This window comes from Bombus impatiens, unplaced genomic scaffold, assembly GCF_000188095.3.
Source record: "Bombus impatiens unplaced genomic scaffold, BIMP_2.2 scf_1674, whole genome shotgun sequence".
Taxonomy (NCBI): domain Eukaryota; kingdom Metazoa; phylum Arthropoda; class Insecta; order Hymenoptera; family Apidae; genus Bombus; species Bombus impatiens.
This window is the reverse complement of record NT_178093.1, coordinates 5,548-30,008: the sequence shown is the minus strand read 5'-3', so window position 1 is coordinate 30,008 and position 24,461 is coordinate 5,548. Positions and strand designations below refer to the sequence as shown.

The 24,461-nt window shown below is 30.5% G+C and overlaps 3 protein-coding genes across 6 annotated transcripts in view; 2 read left to right on the top strand and 1 right to left on the bottom strand.

The window, feature by feature from the left end:
* The window catches only part of LOC100743327 (dynein beta chain, ciliary-like), a 54,020-nt gene extending 52,809 nt beyond the window's left edge, over positions 1-1,211 (top strand). For all 4 annotated transcript variants that reach the window (XM_033324202.1, XM_033324203.1, XM_033324204.1 and 1 more), the window contains one exon: positions 843-1,211. In XM_033324202.1, the coding sequence (XP_033180093.1) occupies positions 843-1,125 (283 nt within the window). In that variant the 3' untranslated portion in view covers positions 1,126-1,211. The remainder of the gene's footprint in view (positions 1-842) is intronic.
* A 5,443-nt stretch (positions 1,212-6,654) lies between these two features.
* On the top strand, positions 6,655-15,440 carry LOC112213889 (dynein beta chain, ciliary-like). Its single transcript, XM_033324207.1, has 9 exons — positions 6,655-6,723; positions 6,811-7,073; positions 8,171-8,481; positions 8,992-9,107; positions 9,291-9,502; positions 11,034-11,237; positions 12,570-12,641; positions 12,846-13,061; positions 15,078-15,440. Exons 1-9 carry the CDS (start codon positions 6,655-6,657, stop codon positions 15,361-15,363), a joined length of 1,749 nt encoding a protein of 582 aa, XP_033180098.1. The 3' UTR covers positions 15,364-15,440.
* A 1,465-nt stretch (positions 15,441-16,905) lies between these two features.
* On the bottom strand, positions 16,906-20,025 carry LOC105681688. Its single transcript, XM_012392809.3, has 2 exons — positions 19,245-20,025; positions 16,906-18,775 (listed from the first exon to the last, which is right to left on the bottom strand). Exon 2 carries the CDS (start codon positions 18,745-18,747, stop codon positions 17,968-17,970), a length of 780 nt encoding a protein of 259 aa, XP_012248232.1. The 5' UTR covers positions 18,748-18,775; positions 19,245-20,025; the 3' UTR covers positions 16,906-17,967.
* Between the last annotated feature and the right edge of the window lie 4,436 nt (positions 20,026-24,461).

Below are 24,461 nucleotides of genomic sequence, written 5' to 3'. Positions count from 1 at the left end.
TAGTTTCTTGTCGACAAGAATCGGCTCCTGGTTGTAAAATTAGCAGAAATGCCATCACAGCGTTATTTTGCTCAAATGTAACTGGATGCCATCGGTTCTCTTTGTTAGCTCAGTGTTAAGGTAGAGAAAAATAAACCTCACATAAACGAGAAACATATGGGGTCCATAAATAATTTTGAAATAATTTATTTGTAGTACATCTTACTTTTCGTAATTGTCATTGCATTATTCTTTTTTAAACATACTGCAACACTCGTAAACACGTCCATTTGAGAAATAAGGTTTTCCATCGCGTAATAGCCCCCTCAGAATCAAACAACTTTGTTTCAAACGTTTCTCTGTATTCCAAAAACTGAAAGAGTCATTTAGGTGGCTCAGTCTTTGTGATTCACCCTGTATGGTATAATAATTATGAGAATATGAGAATAGCCATGTCTCGCTATTGTTTCAGATACTAGAGGTTGCACTGTATAAATAAAGCACTTGATTATGAACTATATATCTATACTTCAGCATAAATGTGCTAAATAAAATATTAAATAGGACGAATTAGATGATTAATGGAATAAATTGAATAACATTAAAATTGTACATAATTTCGTTAATTGCATATTCAATTTCATAATTCTTTTATCAAATTTGTTTAGTTATTGTTTGCAGATTATCTTACTTTTGTGATATTTTTAGAAACTATTGCTTGGAAAATTTATCTGTTATGTAGCTCATCTTTAAAGACAAAGTCATTTATTGCCTCGATTTATCTCTTGTTTTTTACTCAAATATTTATCAACACACTTTATTAACTTGCTTTGTTTCACTTTAAATGACCGAACAACTTACAGATGGGACGACAAAGTTGGTGATTGTTTCGCTGATATCTGCGATGCTTCCTTCAAATACGATTACGAATATTTGGGAAATGTTCCACGGCTGGTGATAACACCATTAACCGATCGATGTTACATCACTTTAACACAATCTTTGCATCTTATAATGGGTGGAGCACCAGCTGGCCCAGCTGGAACTGGCAAGACAGAAACCACGAAAGATTTAGGGAGAGCGTTGGGCCAAATGGTTTATGTGTTTAACTGTTCCGAACAAATGGATTATAAGGTAAACTCATAGTTATTTTATGGATAGATCTTTGATATTAAATTTCCACGTTGAAATTAAAATTTACACAACTTTTGGAACGTGGAGATCTATTTTTATAACAAACATATAAGTTTTATTCTGTATTTTTGTTTTATAATTATATTTTATAATTTTGATTTTACGTAAAGTTTACACCAGTCATTTTACAATAGTCATTTTTAGAAATTCTACTGTACTTTGTATGGAGCAAATAAATTTTATATATCTAAAGAAAATTAAATAATTATTTTGCAATAAAAATGAAATAAAATGTATTAATGAATGAGCAGCTTAATAGTAAGAGCACAAGTTACACTCTTTATTTGTTTCATTTTATCACATATTCCTTTCTCAACATATTTTTTAACTATGCAAAAAGTTTCATATGCTCCCAACTTGCACCAGAATTTTCCACTTCCTAAAAAATGTAAATCTAATTATTACTAATCATAAGTCGAATGTTATATATTATGGGGGTAATGTAGCATAACATTTTGGAAAATCGAATTTTATGTGTACTTCTTTTTGTACAAAAGATAGTACCAATTATTGTCTAGTTATCTGACATAACGTGTTGATTTACGTCTCACTATAACAAACGGTAATATAAATAAGTATTTTAACACACTGTGCATCTGAATATGAATTACATAATGCTCGGAGTTGTTTCAGACATGCCTTCTATGAAGAGATGTATATTGGCTAAAAATTAATTTCTCTACTTGACTTTCACTTATTATGACACAAATCTTAAGTAACGAGCTAATATTACTTCTTGAGTATTTAAGTATTTAGTAAAGCAAGTACGTCGAGTCAAGTAACTTTTCACCGTATTAATTTTATTAATTTTACATTGCTATACGTTATGAATTTTATATATATTATAGTAATAGTAATATATAATATATTTAATTAATAATTGATTAATAATTATATTATATATATAGTATTTTTTATTGTTTTTAAATTGAAGTGATAAAAATATTCATGTAAATTAATAACTTGTTTTGTTCTTATTTAAAACAATCAATAAAATACAATTAGAAGTAGATAGGTAGAGAATTTGCTCCAGCAGAAAATTTTGAACAATATTTCTATAAAATTACTTCATGTTTTTATTCAAGGAATATGTAGAATTTATTGAAAATGTAGAATAAGACATGTGACGACTACTACGTGCAGATATTAAGCTATATACATATATATCACAGAAGGATGTTAAATATATAAATTACAAGGTTTCACGAAGATCACAAATGCTATAAACTTACTTTGACAAATAATTTATTTTCGTAGGAAATATCGTAATTTTTATGGTAATTTAAAAACGAAATATCTAAGTTTTTTGTAAAATTTTCGGAGAGTGATATATTTTAATATTAAAATTTATATTGAGCTTTCCCCAAATCTAGCAACGAATGACATATTTATTACAAATTTAATACCATTATATTTCATTTATTCGAACTCCCTTCATTCAGACTGGTATCATCATAATGCACGATTTATCGAATATGTTCCTAAACTCCTATTATAAATTATCCAGTTCTAATCTACGCGACATGCCACTTACATGAATAAATGTGTTTGCCTTAGTGCAGTTGGTTCAACAACCTTCAGTAGCCGAAGATCTATTATCCACACGTTCAATTAACGGAACAATACTTTTTACTTGTGTCATTTACTATTATATGTCTCTTGTGTAATTTCATACTATTGGAGTGGCAACTAAGTGAGTGCGGATTTTGTCAATACCACCTAATGACTTCAGTACGAAGCTAATATTCTACAAGTTAATATCTCTTGTCTCTGATGACATCAAAGAGGAAACGTGATATATTGAGCGTTACATGGAAAGGAAAGATACTTCAAAAGTTGGAAAAAAAGTGTGGTAGTGTTGGAAAAATTGCAAAAATGTACAACGTCAGAAGATCTGCGATTAATGACATCAAAAACAGAAACGAGCAAGTGTGAGAATTACCCAAGTGTTTCAGGAAGCAGAAAAACTCTATTAATGGATTTGGAAAATAAATATCTATTCTCTGTCTTATAGCAATGATAATAAATCAGCAATAAAGGAATCAGTGTCTAGATATGTAGGATGTTACAGAACATATCCACTTTTGGAGCTGATTGTACAATACATTTGAAAACAGCGAAAGAAGCTCATACGAATGTATGGTCTATCTCTCTTCGTATGTGAGATATAACAAATATATTGTATACCTACACAATCATGTATTGGAATTGTTGAAATACTAACATCCAGAATGGAACAAGCCTATGAGTAAATTTGGCTATCAATAACGTCAGGAACTATTCAGAGTACAACTGGATCCATGGCAAGACTTGCTACAAATCTACAGACTTGCCTTGAAATGCGAGATGGTCATTTTGAGCATCTTTTTTAAGGGTAATTAGATAACACAAAATCTGAACAAACAATTACTTACATTTCATGAATTAAAACAGATAGAACATATGTTTATATGAACCTTTTTCATTATTTTCAGGTCAATTCCTGAGGCATGTTCCACATGTTCTGTTACACCCTGTATATTGTACAAGAATGTTTTGAAATTTAAATAAATATCAACATTTTACGTCCTCGTACTGAGAGAAAGGAGAGTACAGCGGAAGTGGCAATAAAAAGGCTTCTTTACAGTGTTTAGTATTAAAAGTATTTATAGCATTGGAAAGAGGACTAGGTCGTTTGAGGCACAAACAGAATATAATTCAACGCAGTTCAATGTAGTAACAAAATTTGACTTACTAGTAAAAAGATGTAGAATCCATAGATAATTCAAAAAAGATTTCCTTTTATATTGTATGGTATTCTTTGTGATTGTTCTTGTATTATTTGTTTTGAAATATAGAATAATAATAATAAAAAGAGACGCAGGTTCTATTAACTGAATATCTCCTCATCCAAATAGTTATATGCTTCTCCATTCATGCAAATACTGCACATGTCACTGTATTTAAAAAATTCAGTTTAATCTTTCTACGTAACAACGTACCCCAATATCAGTAGTGACAGAATTTCAATCAAATGATGAAAAGCAAAATCCAGTTACATGAAAATTAATTCCGATTTTACGAATAACAGCGAAGAAAGGAACAACTAGCAAATTTCTATTATTATCCGACCGTGCCAAATATCCGACACGTCTTGTCCGCGGACCGTATCGGATAAATGAAGTTTCACTCTGATTAACGAAACATTCGCGAAAACCTTTTCCTTGATTTTATTGCGTACCCCAGTTATCGTAACTTACATAAGAAGCGACCAAAGTATTTAATTTCTGTTGACTTACATGCAATTTGACAATTAAGGACAGTTATGAAGAGTTTTTATGACCATCACGATTTCCCAATTTGATGTCGGTATATTACCTTCTGTGGTACGCAATAGAAAACGATATATTACGGACAGCTAATGACAATAGAGGGTATGAGAAACCGAATTTCTGAAATTCGTCCAATATTTACTACACAGACAATTTGATTTACGCAATTGTATGGCAAACAATGCTCAGGCTCGACCATGTACGGTGATTGAAATAGGTATTTAGAACACATATTTAAAGATCTAAATTACTTTCTCAAATTTCGATACTGGATAATAAAGCCATTTCAGTATCATACGTGTTCTCTGATGTTACATCAATTTTTTTATTAATTTCTGTAAAGTAGCATAAGATAAGTTTCTATAAATTTTCTAAAAATATTTACAATGTTTAAATTATGTGATTTACCTCGTATAAATCGTAGCTGAAGTACCTAAATTATTACAAATTTCGTAAATAAAGATATTAAACAATTATTTGTATCTAAAAATATATTAATAAAATTACTTTATATTTACAAGAGACACATTGTGTTTGCTATTGTGATTTTGAATTTTAAATTTGGAGTTTTTAGAACAAAAATATAGCATTCCATTTGCACGAACGAAAGCGAGTCTGAAAACTCCAAATTTATCTCATGGAAACGTAAATACTTGTATTCCCATATTATGTAACTCATTTTATATAAAAAAGATACAGTGTTTCGATATGGTACATCAGATAGTCGTTTTATTATAAATTTCCAATATTTTATTTTTAGTATCCAAATCTTAGTATCTAATTGTGTTAAGTTACGCACTAAGTTTGTTCACCTCTTGGTATTGCAGTTTTAACAATATTATAGAGACGTTACTCATGTTAGCTACAGTGACTGAACATACGATAATTAGTATGAATAAATATTGTTTATAATTGTAATTTATCATAATTATTATTATATTTATTACATTTAATAGCAAAAAGAGAATTAATATTATAAGTGTTAAATAATGAAATTGTTCATGAGTGTAAATTACATATTAGATTACAAAGCAGTATGTCGGTACACGATATGTCGGGTTCGGGTTGGGACTGAAAAGTTCGGGCAAATTCGGGCATGCTCGGGTCGAGCTGTAAAAATTCGAGCAGATTCGAGTGGTCACCCAACACGTACGTACACTCAGATAGCCTCATTGCTTCGGGCAGTTTTCTTTGGGCTTTTTCGGCCGAGCTTGGACGAAATACTGCGATACCCATAGTCGTGATTCGATTCGAGATTGTGTTTGGAATAAAATTGATCGTATTATCTTCATACGATAGTAACGATCTTGATAGTTAGCTTTCTTAGGCAATCAAATACCCAACAGGCAAATGCAAAATCTTTGTCTATATGAAACTTCGAAATAAGATAATTTTTCTGTGAAATAATAATATCTCTAATGGATATATTTGAAATAAATTTCGTTCGATATAACCTGCTTATTTACTTTATAGAAAGTATATAAATTTTATTCTTATTTTATGGAAATTGGAAAACGTACTCTATTAACAAATTACTCTTTTAATATTACTGTACTAATTACACGGACAGAAAAGAAATAGTTACTGGATGTTTAATAAGGATCAAAATATACAGCCAATTTTAAACCCCAATGTAGAAACCCAATTGTTTCAAATTTCATGGCAATAACTTTGTACTTGTGGCAATGACTATACTACCCGATGTCGAGAATAATCTCTCGCTCATAAAGTTGCAGAAATATTTAAAACAATCGCATTTCTTACATTCAAATTTTATTCTTCGAGGGAAAATTATCTTATTTCATACTTCCATACAGAGAAAGTTTATTGAGTACCTGGTTGCCTAAAAAAACCGAATATCAAAGATTACATTATAAACGTAATAATCAATTTCAAATACAATCTCGAATCGAATCACGGCCACGTGCATGGCGGGATTTCGTCCGAAGCTGCACGACTTTCTCCGACTTGACCCGAAAGGCTATCCGAATGTACACATGTATTATACATATTAGAATTTTTTAATGAAAGCTTCAGTGTGATGGGATAAAGAATTATCTAACCTATTTGAAAAATATAATGGAATAGAAAATAGCGCATAACCTTTGATTAAATATATCTTACATACGTAAAATAAACGTAGTGATATTTAATACTTTTTTAAAGAAATATGAGTGAACTTCTTATACAATTTAGTAGGTATTTAGATTTAAAGTGTTGCTTTACACTATTTCATATAGTAAGTTTTTGGTGACTCTCCCGCGAAGATATATTTTCTCGTTTCAAATGTTGATTGAACGTAAGTGATATTATCATTTTCTTCCAGTCCTGCGGAAACATTTACAAAGGTCTTGCTCAAGTAGGAGCATGGGGTTGTTTCGATGAATTCAACCGAATTTCGGTGGAGGTACTTTCGGTGGTGGCTGTGCAAGTGAAATCAGTTTTAGACGGAGTGAAAAGCCGCAAACCGATATTTTTGTTCTTCGGAGAAGAACTGAATCTCGTCCCCACTGTTGGAATGTTCATCACTATGAATCCTGGCTATGCGGGAAGGACGGAATTGCCCGAAAATTTGAAAACTTTATTCAGGTACGTTAAATCATCTATATTTGTACTTACATAAGACTACAATCATACTAGCATTAAACAGCAAATTACATTCCAATGCTGCATTAAACACTGCATTTCATTGTAAAAAATGAGGCTATATAATAAATTTATTATAGAAAAAATTAATAGGAGTGATCACGAGAAAATGGAAAAATGCAAAATATGACGACGGAGGATGTATACATACGTTTACATGCATTTGCCATAGTCATACGTATTATCATAAAAAATACTATCTTGTCTAATGTAGGGTATTAATAATAATGAATCAATAATGATCCGTAGTATGCTTGGCGCTAATGATATTACTTTTTGAAAATATTACTTTTTAAAAGTGAAACATATACATATGATTTTTAAATTTTCAGCTTCAATAAATGGCATTATTTGTTTATAATTTATTTCTTACTTAGGGATAATAATTGATAAATAATTTATTTTTTACTTTCTCACATCTTACTCTTGTGCATAACAATGAAATCAATGGATGATACAGTTTGATAACTCAAGAATATGACAACTTATTAACTAAAAGTACAGGTAATAGTTAAATGAAGAAGGTCAATTGTCATAGATGAAATAAGATTTTATATCATCCCAAAATAAAATTTTCAGTTACAATTTGATATACACATAACATTAGTGTATCGTGCCTGCTTTGTACCTGTTACACTGTACATCACTGCAGTTTCACACCACACATGAGTACTCCTATCACCAGCACATCAAATAGGAACATTCTTAATCTGAGATCATCTCTAAGTTTTCTTTTCCTAGTTCCTCGTATTTACTTAAGTATCTCATTCGCCTTGTTTTTTCTTCCTTTTACATGCTTTACCATGCTCCCATTTACTTCTGCAGTGGTACATTTAGGTACGTAAGCTCCTTGATGCTTTTTTCATCCTTGCTCTCTTCCAGTACTACTTCAATTTTCTCTTTCTTCCTGTGTCTTTCCTGAGCTTCATCATCTTTGATTTTTCTGCATTCACAGTTAGATGTTTATTCTTATATATATAAATATATGAATTGTACTTTATTGTAGAAAGAATTATCACTGTTTTTTTTTTATTTTAAAGGCCTTGCGCCATGGTAGTTCCAGATTTTGACTTAATTTGCGAAATAATGCTGGTAGCGGAAGGCTTCCAAGAAGCTAGATTACTAGCAAGAAAATTCATAACGCTGTATCAGCTTTGTCGAGAACTTTTGTCGAAGCAAGATCACTATGATTGGGGTCTACGGGCGATTAAGTCGGTTTTAGTGGTTGCAGGGAAATTAAAGAGAGACGATCCCGGGAGAGCTGAAGATCAGGTGCTAATGAGAGCTCTCAGAGACTTCAATATACCGAAAATCGTGACCGACGATGTTCCAGTTTTTATGGGACTTATTGGTAAATTGGTTTCTTGTAGTCCTTAATTGCCTTACAAATTTACAATCTACATAATTGAAACTAAATGCAAGATTCTTCATCAATTCTCAAGAATCTTAACTTTCTTTTACTATTTTTTCCAACTTGTTTATATTCCTTTTTATTGGATTGTGACTTGTATTACCGTACAACAATATTTATCTTATTCCCTTTTACGTTTACTTTTTGGGAATAGCTTTTAAAGGAATCACTTTTAGAAACTGTTTCACTAATCAACTAAACTGAAGTGAGATATTATCATGCGTAAAAGAAATACGTACCATTATTTCAAATAGTATATTTTCCAGTGATTAAAGAAATATCTCAATTGACCACAAAATGACAAATAGATAGAAACGACTGTAACTCGAAAACAAGATCATATTGAGTATAATGTTTATCCATACATATGTATAGTATATATGTCCTAAGTTATCATAACTTATACGTTTATGCACTTAAGTTAACCTACTAGTTTATTTGCTTCTATAGGTGATTTGTTTCCCGCTCTGGATGTTCCGCGAAAAAGGGATTTAGATTTTGAATCAACGGTCCGAAAATCTACTCTGGATCTCAAATTACAACCAGAAGATGGTTTTGTACTAAAAGTAAGAGTAAAACTGATTTGCGTTGTAATGTTTAACAATTGGTATTAAAGTTGTATACATAATTATACCTATATTTATTACGTTTAAAGTCGTTTATCGTACATAAGTTTGAGGAAATTTGACATTATAATATGAAAAATAGTTTTGTATATGGAAAATTTCAAATTATATTAAATTCGTTAGGTTGTACAGTTAGAGGAATTGCTTCATGTTCGTCATTCAGTTTTCATTGTTGGATTTGCTGGAACTGGAAAAACGGAAGTGTGGAAAACACTTAATCGAACGTACTTTAATCAGCAATTAAAGCCATATTATAATGACTTGAATCCGAAAGCAGTGACTAATGACGAACTATTTGGAATTATCAATCCTGCAACGCGGGAATGGAAAGACGGGTTTGATTCATCTCACTATTAACAATAGGTCTTACAGCAACGCTAGGTTTAATGATATTTTTTAGATGTTTTATAAATCCCATTCAGAAACGTTAGAATATCTCGTAGTTTCAGACGAGATGATATGATGATCGATTTAAATTCAGGAATCATAATTTTGCATTCATAGAATATACTATTATATAGGAAGAGTGTAAGGGAAATATAGTATGTGCATGTGTGTGAAAAATCATACATAATAAACGTATGACTATATACACATATTTATTTAAAAAATTTCGTATGAATTAAATACAAAATGCAGAGAGGTTTGCCTACATTTATTAAAATTTGTTAATAACGCGAATACCTGAATTGGTCAAAGCAATGATCGAGAGATATAGTAGATATTAACGAGAAGAAATTTAACGTTATAACATTGGATACAGGTATCCCTCTATAATATGGTACTCTTACAAACACAAATTCGTTCCAACACGATTTGAGAATTGGGAAAATTCCCGTAAAAAAAAACACGAATTGAAAATCGTTAAGTGCAAGCAGCACCATTCGATATCGTTCATTCGAACAAGCATATGTGTTGTCTCAGATTTGCATACGGAATTTAGAAGTATTAAAATTTTGAATTTATTCTTAGTTCGAGGAGTATTAACCATTTGCACTCGAAAATTTCTTCGCTACATCGAAGTAGGATATCAAAGATTTTCATTATTTTTCATATAAAATGTGGACGACAGTTTTTAGAAGTAACATAAATAATATTAATATATAAATGTGTAGTACTTTGAATTAATTATTAATTGTTTTAATAAATATATTTCTCTTGGCTATGAAAAAATAGCATACTTTTGTAGTACACTTACAAGTATTAGTACTATATTAGTATGTTATATTACATTATAATATAGTACTATGATATAATAGAATGTGATAGAATAGAATATATATCAGAATAAAATACTATATCAGTGTATTATGGTATATTATGATATCGAAAAACCGTTAAAAAGTATTATTGCTATACTTACTAATATATACTTACTTACTATATACTATACTTACTGCTATACTTACTATTGGAACCTAACCTCCACTTTTATATCAGTTCTTTGTTTCGCATACTACGGTATTTTTCGAAACCTAACTATCGTGTTATACGAAGGATACCTGTATATAAATTCTTTATGTATCATAAGATGCTATAATCTCTGCCTACCTTTATATAAGTTTTAAACTAAATAATAATTGTTAATAGTTTCAACAACTTTCAAACCTTTTTTACTCTTTTAACTTTTAAAAAGTCATACTTACACATACGACACACACAAGTACTTTCTGAAAGTGGCTTAATACCTGTGAACAGAGCCGTTTTACTAACATTTAGAAAACATTAATTTAATATACATGATTTTATATATAGTAAATACATTCAATTTTCTCGCTATGAATTATATCATACATAGTTTTGTCATCTTTTAATCGTTAACATATTATATGAAATATTTAATAAGTAATTATCTTGATCAATCAGATTGTTCTCCGTGATAATGAGAGATCAGGCAAACATGACAGGAAATGATCCAAAATGGATCATTTTTGACGGCGATATAGATCCGATGTGGATCGAGTCATTAAACACTGTCATGGATGACAACAAAGTGTTAACTTTGGCTAGCAACGAAAGAATCGCTTTAACAGAACACATGAGGCTTCTCTTCGAAATTTCAAATCTTAGGTAATATGCAGCATTTTATCATTGGTAATTTTTTTTGTCTAATAACTATAGCTATCATCGTAAGTATTATAACTGATTAACCACAAAAGGAAGCCTCAACTCCAACGATTTTGATCTTAAGATATGTTGTAGAGAGGCAGAGACTAAATAACATACACTTTGTCCGAGGGCCTCAAAAGTTATGTTAAGTTGGATGTTGTGGATCATGGAATCGAACCTAACCTAATCATTAGTTACCACTATTAGGATCTCAAATCTATACAAATGCATATGAAATTTCGTTTTTAATTACTTATATTCAGAGCATAAGCATAATCTAACAAATATCATTTTCTTTTTGTCATAACTTTTGAACACGATCGTTCTACGCGTCGAAAGAAGCGTATGTTACTCGAGACTCTCCCTTCTACAAGGGTCGAGGTCCCCTTTTCTGCATATTTACGATAGTGGTTATTTCTTCAGAATTCTATTAGTATTGAGATCACAAATCTCGATCGTAAATCAGTTTTTAAGTACCAATTGAGTGGCAATCGATTTTTAGTTTACGAGCACAAATTTGCTAGAACTTAGACTTCTTATCGACCTTCTCATCAGTCATCGACGCAACATTTTTACTGTAAACGATGTCGTATTGCTGGGAACATTTTCAGGAGATTGGAAAATAGACTAATCTCCTGTGACTGTTTTCCTCAAATTACAAGCGGAAGCTAAAGCACATTCAATATTTACGTATTGCAATATGATTATTTATTATATGACATAGACAGTATGTCCTGTTTAGCTGAAAATGCTCAAATATCTAGAAAAATGCGAATGATATGAAAAAATATTTCGAACAAAAGTTATATGATATCGAGTTGAAATTGAAATGAAAACAATTGTAAATGGGTACCTTTATTTCTGATTATAGATTCCTGTAGCTGACAATCAGTTTTTAAAACACTACAAATTCCTGCTTTTTGCACCATCGTTTCGACTATCGAGACACGAGCTTTATGAGCTTTTTTATGTTTCCAAAACAGTCAGTTTCGTGCAATCAATTTTAAGTTCAAATTGATAAAAGTACGGTGTGTCGTCGCTGATACTACACAACTTCATCTCAGACATCTTTTCGTATCATTCCTATTTTTCCAATGAGCGTTCCCAATGAAACAGGACATACTGTATAGATATACATACCCAATATGTTTGTTTATTGTCTTTAGTTATAGTGTTTGTTCTAATACATGCTGTATTTCTATATTAACATATTTTAATATTTTATGTATTATTTATATGTATGAATATTTCTTATCGTACAAGAGTTAAGTAAGATTGGAAAATAAATTTCAGGACAGCAACGCCAGCTACTGTTTCTAGGGCAGGAATTCTTTATATAAATCCACAAGATATTGGGTGGTATCCGTAAGTAAACATTTATTTACTTTTGTAGTTCATATAAGTTCTCTTAATTAAATTATAGCACACTGAACTTGACAAATATTTTCAATTTTTTATTATAAAGTTATGTTATATAATATATGTTGTATGTGTTATACATACATGTATGTTATATAATTGTTATTAATTAATGAATTACCATTATTATTATTATTATTATTTGATTAGATTTGCAACCAGCTGGATAGAAACAAGAGATCCAGCCGAGAGAGCGAACTTAACCATTCTGTTCGATAAATATGTACCATCCCTTGTAGAAATGACAAAATCTAGGTTTAAAAAAATTACGCCATTACCGGAAATATGTCACGTGGAAATGCTTTGTAAATTACTGGACTATTTTCTGATTAAGGAAAATGTAACACCGGATTGCCCAAAGGAATGGTATAAATAAGACCTAAACAGTACTAAAATTTATATACGCTTAAAAGAACTCGTTATCTATCGACATTATCAATAAATATTTCAAATGAAATTTATTGTATTCAAGGGAATTAATCAGATGAATATATCTTGATGAATTATATTTTCTGAGATAGTTTTTTTTAATAATAACGTATATTTTTTATTGCTTACTGTTGTATTGCTTACTCTAGAAAGACGAATTTAGCGACCTACGAAAATGACCTTCAGTTGACCTCGAATTTCATAACGAAACGATTTGTAGAGAACTTGAGTCGATCTTAGGATCGATACAGACCTTGCTGAGGGCGGGATGCAGTTATTACTTTCCATAAATTTTCGCTTCATTCTGATATTCAAAGTCAACCAAAAATGACATTACATTATAGATCGTTGAATTCGTTTTTTTAGCAACTACAACATAGTAGAAGAAGATATGCGGCGTCGTTTGAAAGATTCGACATATTTCAAAAAATAATTCATTCAAAAATCGGAATATATTCATTTGATCAGTTCCCTTAAATACAATAAATTGGTAGTAGCATACAATTCAGTGACCATCATAGATTTTTTCAAGCTGCAACATGTTGATAAAGACTATTTAAAAAGATGAAATATCATTAAAAAAGTGTCACAAAGAATTCTAAATGCATAAACGCAAATTAAATAACAGAAAGTAAACAGGAAACAGTTAAGAAGGAAATTTAATTTGATATTTATTGATAATAAATTCAAATAACTAAAAATAACAAATAAAAAATAATTTAAAAGAATGAAACTTAATAGTCATATGTATATCATATATAACTTATGTTATATATCATATATAACTTATGGCTCGCTAACCTCTCAATTTTTGTATCACAATTGTAAATTTCGCTTGTAGTTTTAAATATGTTGTCAATTATTATTTTGTAGGGTTTTTCCTAGATTGAGGTTAGTTAAGTTTAAGTTTAGTTCTAAAGAAAAATTAAAAGTACATACCCAGAATTGTCGCGACATTTTCACTAACATATTTGTAACATTTTTCTGATTGGAATAAGACCAAACACGATGTAATTTAAATTTAGGATTGTGCGAGTAACCGAAATTATGATCTCGGGTCCGGATCCAGAAAATTTAAGGTTAACTTGTACTTGAACTAAGTTTAAGGTTAATTTGTACTTGACCTAATTGTAAATATTTATTGTAACAATTTAAATGAAATTTCAGTGTGTCACTGTTTTTTAGTACGCTTAAGCAGTGTTTAGGTGCATGATAACAGAAAAATTATGTTCTGAATCGAACCTCCGATCCCGAATTGAAAATCTGAAATTGTAATCGGCTCAGATTGGGACCTTTGAAGAAACTTCGTGACCATATCAATATCACTCTGTTTCTCAATTTTACAATCAGATTTTGTACTTTAACTTTAAGATTCGAAATGATTTTCACATTTTTCTGCAATAAAAAAGAGAAAATCGCACGGGAGCGTTATAACCTAACCTGACCCGATTACAATTTCAGGTATCCGAACATTACAAACTTCTGGGATTGCAACCCGATCCCGAGTAAAATTCGCACACGCCTAAATTAAATCATATTCACATAATAGAAATTACAAACTTAATAGACAGAAAATAGGTTAATGTCACTAAATAAGGAAACATGTTCCAAATTATATGGTGTCTGATCTTGCTTTAATCAGAAAAGCCTCACAATTACATCGACATACGTTTTATTCAACAAAAACGAAAAATAAAAACGTTTCATCGTTGCATTATTATTATCTCGCCGATATGCTTTTTTTCTCTTTATAATAAGCCGTTTTCACTTTCACTCACGCTGTCCTTTCTTAAAATTCGTAAGAATGATGGACCGTACCTATACTTAGCATCGATTCCTCCCTCGATAAACGTCTGGCTCGTATCCCAATTTTCGGGCGCTATAGAGGAATTTACCGCATTTCTTATCGTTCTTAAATGATTTTCTATGTCCTTAATGCCTTTCTACGAACAGGTACGAATTATACTTTGCATTTGCCTGTATTTGGGCGTTCGGATCAGCGACCTTTCAAGATCAATTGATCGATTGGCGAAACGAGTTCAATAAGTGGTGGCAAAACGAATTTAAGACTATTAAGTTTCCTACTGGCAGCAACGTATTTAATTTTTTCATCGAAAACGAAACAAAGAAGTTGGTTCCATGGAGTGAGAAGATACAGGCCTTTGAACTGGATCCTGATATACCTCTCCAAGTTCGTTTAAACAATTTTTCATTAAAAAAGAAATTCTTCAGATATTAAACAAATGTTAGAATAAGATAATTTAAGTCTTTATTCTTCGACTCGTTTCCAGAACTTCATCCTTTCTTTTTACTGAAAGATCTTTATTATACAAGGAATTTCATTTCCTAAACTATATGTTATTCGAACAAGTGTTTCAAATAAAACTTGTTCTGTTTCAAGGAGGATGTCTTATGACAACTGTAAGATTTGTCCATGTGGAGGACTTTTCAGTATCTTTTTTTTGGATGGAACTGTATATTTTTTACACAGTAGAGCTTGAAAGATATTTCAGTACTAATTTCATAAAATTGAGTGTACAGAAAACCAGCAAAACATAAATATAAAAGCGTTATCTTTCCTTGTATTTAATACCTACTTTTGCAGAGAATTAAAAAACGCATCAAATGATATATCAAAAATATATATATATATATATATATATATTTCCACTTTAAAAAGCAAAGATAACATTGAAACCTCCAAAGTACACCAATCTAGATAAGATCATCATAAGGTTTATTAATAAATGTTTTCTGTCAAATGCTTGCATCAAGGTAAAATATATTGTTTAAAGCAAGTTTTACTTGAAACACATTTTCGAATAATATATAGTTTAGCAGATATTTACGTGGACCTATTGAGACACCCTGTGTTATACAGTTTCTTATAATTTTGATATATACAGAGTGCACAAAAAGGTTGAAGAAAAACTTTAGGAGCTCGTAGTAATGATGAAAATGAGCAAAAAAGATTTTAATAAATCCATGAACCCATTTGTACCTATGTTCATTGAGATTTCTTTATTGATGGGTGCTATATGCTCCTAAAAATTTTCCCTGCTTTCTTGTGCGGCCTGCATAAACACACAAAATAGAATTTAAATAACATAAAAAAAAAATAGCTTGATGAATGAATGTAAAAATTTATTAGATATTAAATGTACGATCTTACACATATTTGCCAATATCATAAGTAATTCATTCACATTTTGAATGAAAATTTAATTCTTATCAAACTTACAGTGGATAATAATAATAATAATAAGAGGCATAAAAGAGACGAAAGCTTATCCACAAATGTTTTTTTAAGTACAAAATCTCAGTCATTTACAGAAACATGCTTTAATCTGGAATATTTTCAATATTATTAACGCCTTAAACGTTATTCACATGAATTGACTTAAATGTGACACTAAGTATACAAAGACTTCAAATTTTTTTTGCTTGATGATATTATGCTCTACGGATAAGAGTAGAAACCAAACACTTTGCAAATAAACATTAGTAATGTGATAACAATGGACTTGTTTTTCGTTTAGTATTGATTATTAATTTTCCATGATTACATTACGAATTCTTTGTTCTTCTTTAATTCCGTAAACCGCGTGATGAATAATACTATACAAATGCAAAATACAGTATAAATGGGATAAGAATTTCGTGTACATCGGTAAATTGTTCGTATTATACTTGTACATTAGATGTTGATGCAAACATTTTTCTTTTTTCAATCTATATGGATAATTGGTATAGGGGGTTCTGTTTATTGATTATTTGCAAACTACAAATGTTTATGCATGTTTATATGTTTGTAAATGCAACTAAGAAATACCTGAGATCTAAATAGAGATTTGATTTACTTTCCAAAATATTAAAATATAAAAAATATAACGACTACCTTACTTTAGATATTTTTTACGTTGATCTACAATTTTACATATTCACATTTTTCGTACATAAACGTTCGCAGTTTACTTATTCATATCATTCTTTTCGCTGAATGAATGATAATTATTGCTATCCTTATAACAATAAGTCAAATAAGTAAAACTACTATGTAATAAAATTATGCAGGGGCAGTACTATCTTTTTCAAAAATGTATGTTTTTAACTCTGTTAAGCGTTTGCTAATTGATCATGCATCATCTGACTTTTTTAAATTAGTTTACATTTGTATATGTATTTTCAGGAAAATCTGCTAACGTTAAATTATATTTAGATGTGTATTAATCTATATTGTGAATTTTGTTATTAAAATGATATATTTTCCTTCAGTCGGAATTATAACAGTCTTGTACTTGTGTCACGCAGTGTTTGCAAATAACAGATAATTGCGCTGGTTTAAATATTACATAAATCGAAATATGTATCAGATTAACGTACTTCTATCAATATTATACCGTTAAATATCAATAATGTTAGGTTTTCGCGTATAACTTATGATATATATAATTGAACGGATAATTGAATTACATTTTTAAATATTATTTCATTAAATTCAATTCTGCTGTAATAATATGGCATCCGAAGTGCTTGCACGTCCGTTGTGATCTATATAACGGTTTTGAAAAGTCGAAATATTGCAAAAGAAATGATAACCTTCATTTCTCCTCGAGTACATATCCGTATGTCATAAGATAAAAGTGAATGTTTTAATTAATTCTTCAGAAAACGGTATAAGTTTAGCAGAATAAGTAACATAGAATAAAACGTTATAAATAGAATTCTGACAGATTGTCATTTACTATATAAAATTAAAAAATTCAGCTATTAGAGACTATAACCTACCTCATTTGGCTAATATTATTATTTGGTAAATTATAACGCGAGAGAAATACCTGATTTAAGAATTTAATTCGTTACTTGATCCTGTTAGTGTCTCTGAATCTGAGCCCTCGTTTGGAACATCCACTAGTTCATTAACTCTTAGTACTCCGCGTACATGTTCGTTAGGGATGAATCGTATTCGTACTCCAGCTAATTCTACATGTTTCCCATCCTTGATTTTTGCTCTGCCGATAAAATCGCAGCCGAATATGCCATCTGTCTCTACGTAAAAGTCATCAGAAATTACTCGACAAGGATGTAGTACAGTCTTGTTATTTACGTGTATACTTAAGCATATTACACATATGGTTTGAATCTGAGCACCGAATCCATCCTTTAAAGTGAGGACTTCTTTAGCAGCAGTCACATCGTCCTTTAACCTACTTATTTTTATCATTGTAATTGGACAGTTTTTAGAAACCATCATCTTTGCTTTTTCACCTTTCAATTCTGGGGTTGAGATCTCGATAATATCTTTATAAGGAGATGTTAAATATTCACGGTAAGCTCCTACAGTTGATAGGGTTTGCATTTCTGTACTGATTTCGCTGCTGGTACCAGGTTGGCCCTCAGGTTGTGGACCAGCATTTGCAAAATTTTTTCTGTAACGCTGCCTAGCTGAATCTATTATGTATTTTTTATCTCTCTCAAAGGATCTACAATCCATCATATCATGTCCTGTTCTTTTACAGTAGTCGCACATAAGCGTGAAACAATCTCGTGTGAGATGTCCTACCCGGTGGCATCTGTCGCAAAAAGTTCTCGGTTTAATTTGCGTTTTCTTTTTATTAGGCATCTCGATTCACTTCTTGATCCTCTATGTCCTGAATTATTATGTTATTATATTATTTTTTATCATAATACATCATATTATTATATTATTTATTATTATATTATTATTGTATTGTATAACTATCGTAAATTTGTCATTTTTATTTTATAATATTTATTATATATATATATATATATTATTTCATCATCAAAATAAGACTAACAAATAAAAATGGCAAATAGATAGTTATATATATATATATATATATATATATATATATATTATTTCATCATCAAAATAAGATATATACATATATATATCCACCTTATATATAATACATCTATTAGGATATATATCTTCCTACAATACATTTCGAGAATTCTACGAAAGTACTGCTTATAAATAACATCTAATTTTAAATGTACACACACTTACTTTATAGCAACGTATTAATAAAAACAGTACCTCTGAATTCCTTTAGAACGTGAAAGATTAAATGAAGGATTAAGGTTAAAATTTACCTCGCTATCCGGTTATTCTTATCCAAGTTGAAATAAAGCTTTCCTCAAAACTCGTTCTACGCTTCACTCTGGAGATTTGATATTGACTATCGATCAGTAGTTCGTAGTATTCTCCTTTGTTGCTGTCGATTCTCGAATTAAAATTTTCAAACTCAGAAAATTAAGGAAAGAAGAAATAAAGAACACGCCGAGCCGCCCGATATTCGCAATTTATAAAATAGTTACAATAAGGAAGGGAAAGAGGACTGTAGAATTGATATAGTAGGTATAAAATAGATGAGACCGGGCAATGACAGAATGCGAATTACCTTAAAGGCGGTTAGACGTTTACTCTACTACGTTTGAATGAGTAATACTAAGTACAGCGTCTAACATAACATAGGCGAGAATCCTATTCGTAACAGAATGATAGAGCGTTGACCAATGAAGAATTACTTGCTTTCCTAAACATTGGCAACGCTCATAAAAACACCGCCTTTAAGATAAAGGAGCGAAATATATAATATATATAGTTATCCGAGCTAAAGAACCCAATACATCGATACAAGTTACTTGCATAGGGGCCGAACTCCAGATTAGCGCTTTGTGCTGCGTCAATGTAATTGAGACGCAGAGAAACTCTCTGACTTCTTCGTTAACTCCAGAAATTAGAAGTTCTTCTGACTATGAATGAAACTGATCCGAAATATGATAAAGGTGCCTCTATATAATCTAACACTCCCCATTAGAACAGATACTGCAGCACCATAAACCTGGCTTAAAAATAACTGTTAAAATAATTATTTATTTATTTCAAATAACAACGCCTTAACAAAGCAGTTCAAATATGTTGTAATTGAAAATGTTATCGAAGACAAAGTAGACAGAGTGACTATAAAATCAATATAGAATTGACGTAGATAAAAATTATAAAATAAATTTAATCATTATTGCAATGCAATAACAGATTTTCGATTTTGTTTAAATGAATTGAATTTCAATACAGATATTCATATCTCTGTTCGTGTGAAGATTTCGTTTATAATAATTTTGATATTACTAGTACGAAATATGATGATTTAATTTAACTTACCAACTATGTTTTATATTATAGAATTGTTATTTGAATTCTTTAATAATGCTGGTCCTTTTCCATCGAAAAAGTATACAGTAATTTGGATTCAGAAGTTAACTCGCTGAAGAATCAATTGATAAAAAATATAATAGGTAATATGAGAACACTATAATTATGATTTTAGAAATTCGCGAGATAAAGAGAAGCACACATGATTCGTAGACGTATTTAACTTTATTTTTATCCCGATATAACGTCGAAAAGTAACAGGTGGCACACAGCAATCCTTATACTTATTATAACAATAAAATAATAACGTTATATTGAATTTTAAGCTGGGAGAACCTCTAAGATAATAGTGTGTGGTTACCCGAAATCACGTGTACCCTCCGGCAGGCAATAAACAAATTAGTTCTTTCAATCAATTACCTGTAGCATTGAATACAAGTTAGTAAGAGGGCATAAATGCTTATGACTTTATGACTCGTACTTCACGAATAGAAGATTCTGCTTGTCACGAACACCTGGCAGACTAGCAGACCATATTTTAAGAGGTGAACCTGGGACACATGAAAATTCTACGTTTTGTAGCAATTTCTTTCCTATTTTTTATTTCTATTGATTATATGAATTCAATAGAAAATTTGTTTTACGGGATTTATTGTATGACTACTAATGAACAGAAATATAATCTTTTTTTATTTATTTTCAACAAAATGGCGATGCGCAATGAGCCATGTAAAATTGACTTATTCATCAGCGTAACGCACTTTTTAGAACTAGTGCGACCTAAACCAAAAAACCATAAATTTTCGTCTCTTACATGAGCTGCGGAAGTACATAAGGATATTAAAAAATACATATTTTAGTGAAAATAGTGGATTTTTGAGGAAAACATTTTAATTCTGTGGAAAAAGATTGGTAACAATAACGTCTATGAATGAATATTTTTATCGTGCGACTCATGCCACGCATCACCGCCATAATTGGAAAGAAATAAAAAAAATGTTTTTCTATTCATTAATAATTCTATACCAAATAAATGTTATGAAACAAATTTTCTATTAACAGAGATGCAATAGGAGGAAAATAAGAAAGAAATTACTAAAAGAAAAACATTTATTATGATGTGTCTAAGGCAAAGGTACCCTTTCCATCTTCTCCTAAAAGAGGTCTGTCACGTATCCGTGAAAAGCAAAAATCAGGAAGACATTTTTATTCGTAAAATACGAGTCATAAATCTCTATATACAGGGTGGTTGGTAACTGGTTGTACAAGCGGAAAGGGGGTGATTCTACGCGAAAAAAGAAGTCGAAAATATAGAATAAAAATTTTTTTTATTTTTTTTTTTTTAATTTTTCCATCGAGACAACGATCTACAGTGAGATCCGTTATAACGTACCGCACGCGTACCGAGCGAAAATTCAAAGTCGATTTTCTCGAAAACAAAGCCACAAACGAAAAATTTTTATTCCATATTTTCGACTTCTTTTTTCGCGTAGAATCACGCTCTTTCCGCTTGTACCACCAGTTACCAACCACGCTGTATAGAATTTAATTTAAGCCCTGTTACTACCGTGTACTCTATGACGAAGGTACAACATATATATTAGGTTGTCCCAGAAGTTTCTTCCGTTTGATAAGGAAATAATGGATGCCCAACATTTATATTTAGATACCACAAGATGCGTTCCACTGGAACGAAATGAATCATACATAATCTGATAAAATAATGTAAAACCAAAAATATTGTGCATCTGTTATTTCCTTATAAAACAAAAGAAGCTTTTGGGATAACCTAATGTATAGCGACAGGTTATGTTCCGGCAGACAAAGCGCCTTTTGTTTTTCAGCAATGTACTCACACTCGTATTCGTCCAACCTTTATAAAAATAACTTTTTTAAAATTGAACCAAACGACTTGGTTTTTCTCGAAAAGTTAGATGGATTAGTTTACTACATAACACGTAAAAAGTTTTGTAAAGCTTTCAGTTGATTCGAAATCGCAAAGAAAATAGTAAAAGTCGCTTTTCATAACCTTAAAAACTTAAACTTAAAAAGTATGTTTTTTATATTTATGACAATAACATACATGCTGAAAATTTCATCGAAATGGGCTAACGTTACTTTAAGCAACAAATAATTAAAATGGTGAAAATCGTAGTTTGCACTGTTTTCACGACCTTCTACCTATACTTGTAATAAATCTAACTTCCGATACCTCTCGCTTGTTTCTGCATCAAATTTTCAGCATGTGTATGACATAAATGTACAAAATGCGTTTTTTTAAGTTTTATTTTAAGCTTACATAAAAAAGGTTGGGAAAAGTGGCTTTTACTATTTCTTTTGCAATTCAGAAAATCACAATTTTTTAAAAATATTTTACTCGATATCTGATAAACTAGACCAATTTTTAACAAGTTATTGTTATCTATAACGACTGACTTCGATATCTATAATGATAACGATATCTCTATACTAGTCTCTACTAATAGTAGGGAAACAATTTTTCCCTGTGCTCGATGACATGGGTAGTTTATAGAATATCCTGTAATCGCCGCTTACACTGCTCCCTTAGCCAAGTGAGATTTACTCACTCGCATGCTTTAAACTATCTTTTAGAAAATTAATACATATTGACGCTTATTTATTTATGACTGAGAAAGAGCTAATCGCCCAACAATAGCATGCAAAATGAAAATAAAAAAAAGGGAGAGCTACTTACAAGATTGATTTTAAACACAAAGAGAGTTTTTTCTCTAACTCACTCACACTTTACGTTTCTCACTTAGAGACAAAGGATGTAGTGGTTGACTTCCATCTGTATCGAATGTTATTTGTTTTGAACCTTGAGAGTGAAAGATCTGGAGAGAATGGCAGTGTGATTAAGCCAATGAAGAAAGTTCGACACATCTGCTACATTCTTGCCAATAGTAGGAAAATAATATAAAATGGTAAAATTTAGTTTAAAAAGGTAAAAGGTTAGGTAAAAAATTAGTGTAAATCATATGACTTATAACCTGAAAAAGAAGAAACAAAAGTTTTTTACATCAACTTTTTTTATTGTTCTCTTCGTATCAACAATCGATCTTTTAAGCAGCGCCCACTTTTTTATTTATACCCTGTAGATACAATGTAAACGAATGAACTGTTTATAAATAAGATAACTATATATATAATGGCTACAAAAAGTTCTAGCTAATAAATATTTTTGTAATAATACAATACACAGTGTGAGATAGAAATATTCGTACAGTTAATTTGCTATGAAAACAAACAGTGAAATATTTTCTATGTTATTAAATATACCCAAATATATGTAATATAATATATGTATATTGTACACAAATGTTTTCAGTAATAGATGTATACAAAGGTTAATCCGTAAATATCATATCATGTCCAGGGGCATCTTAAGAAAATTGTGAAAACTATTGCGAAAATATGTATAGACTCGGAGATCACTAAAAATTTAGTTCAATTAAGTTAAATTTGAAAGAAAAAGGACCACAAAAGCTTAAGTATACCACGAACATTTAAGTGAATAATAGTACGACACGAATATTTTTGTTTCGACGAAATGTACCTATTGTAACCTTGTCTCGTTATAAGTTACCAAATATCAACATTTGTTTGCGTTCATTTAATATTGTAAGTGTCTAGGTATAATATCGTCATAATAATGTTGTGCGTTACGAAAAGTAGCAGATTTCAGTCGCCTGATCACGATCGACACATTTTCACATTTCTCACGAAAAGTAGCACATAGTATCATTTCTATCGATAACTAGCATGATTGGCATGAACTGATATTAACGATAACGAGCATTTATTACAAAAAAAAACTTCATTACCAATATGTAAAGTAATTAGTGAAAATCGGACGAACACTTCCGAGCACGGTATAAACAGATCTGCGCACTCGCTGGAGAAAAGCATGACTCGAACTCTAGTTAAACTTCTAACTAACTAACTCTAGTTAAGCCTACAAATAAACATGATGACAACTTAAGGTAGAGTTATGCGCATGTGTGGCGCATATAGCTATATACATATAGCTGTGAATATCCATAAACATATATATGTAAATCCTTCTTTTAAGGTGATACCATGTTGGTTTTTTGACTTCACTCGGGGAATGCTTTCGTCTATGTTTCAGCATA

Coding starts and splice junctions, on each gene's coding strand:
- LOC112213889 (XM_033324207.1), top strand. CDS start 6,655: ATGAGTGAACTTCTTATACAATTTAGTAGGTATTTAGATTTAAAGTGT. Junction 7,074..8,170: donor AATTTGAAAACTTTATTCAG/GTACGTTAAATC, acceptor TTTATTTTAAAG/GCCTTGCGCCATGGTAGTTC. Junction 12,642..12,845: donor CAAGATATTGGGTGGTATCC/GTAAGTAAACAT, acceptor TTATTTGATTAG/ATTTGCAACCAGCTGGATAG.
- LOC105681688 (XM_012392809.3), bottom strand. CDS start 18,747: ATGCCTAATAAAAAGAAAACGCAAATTAAACCGAGAACTTTTTGCGAC.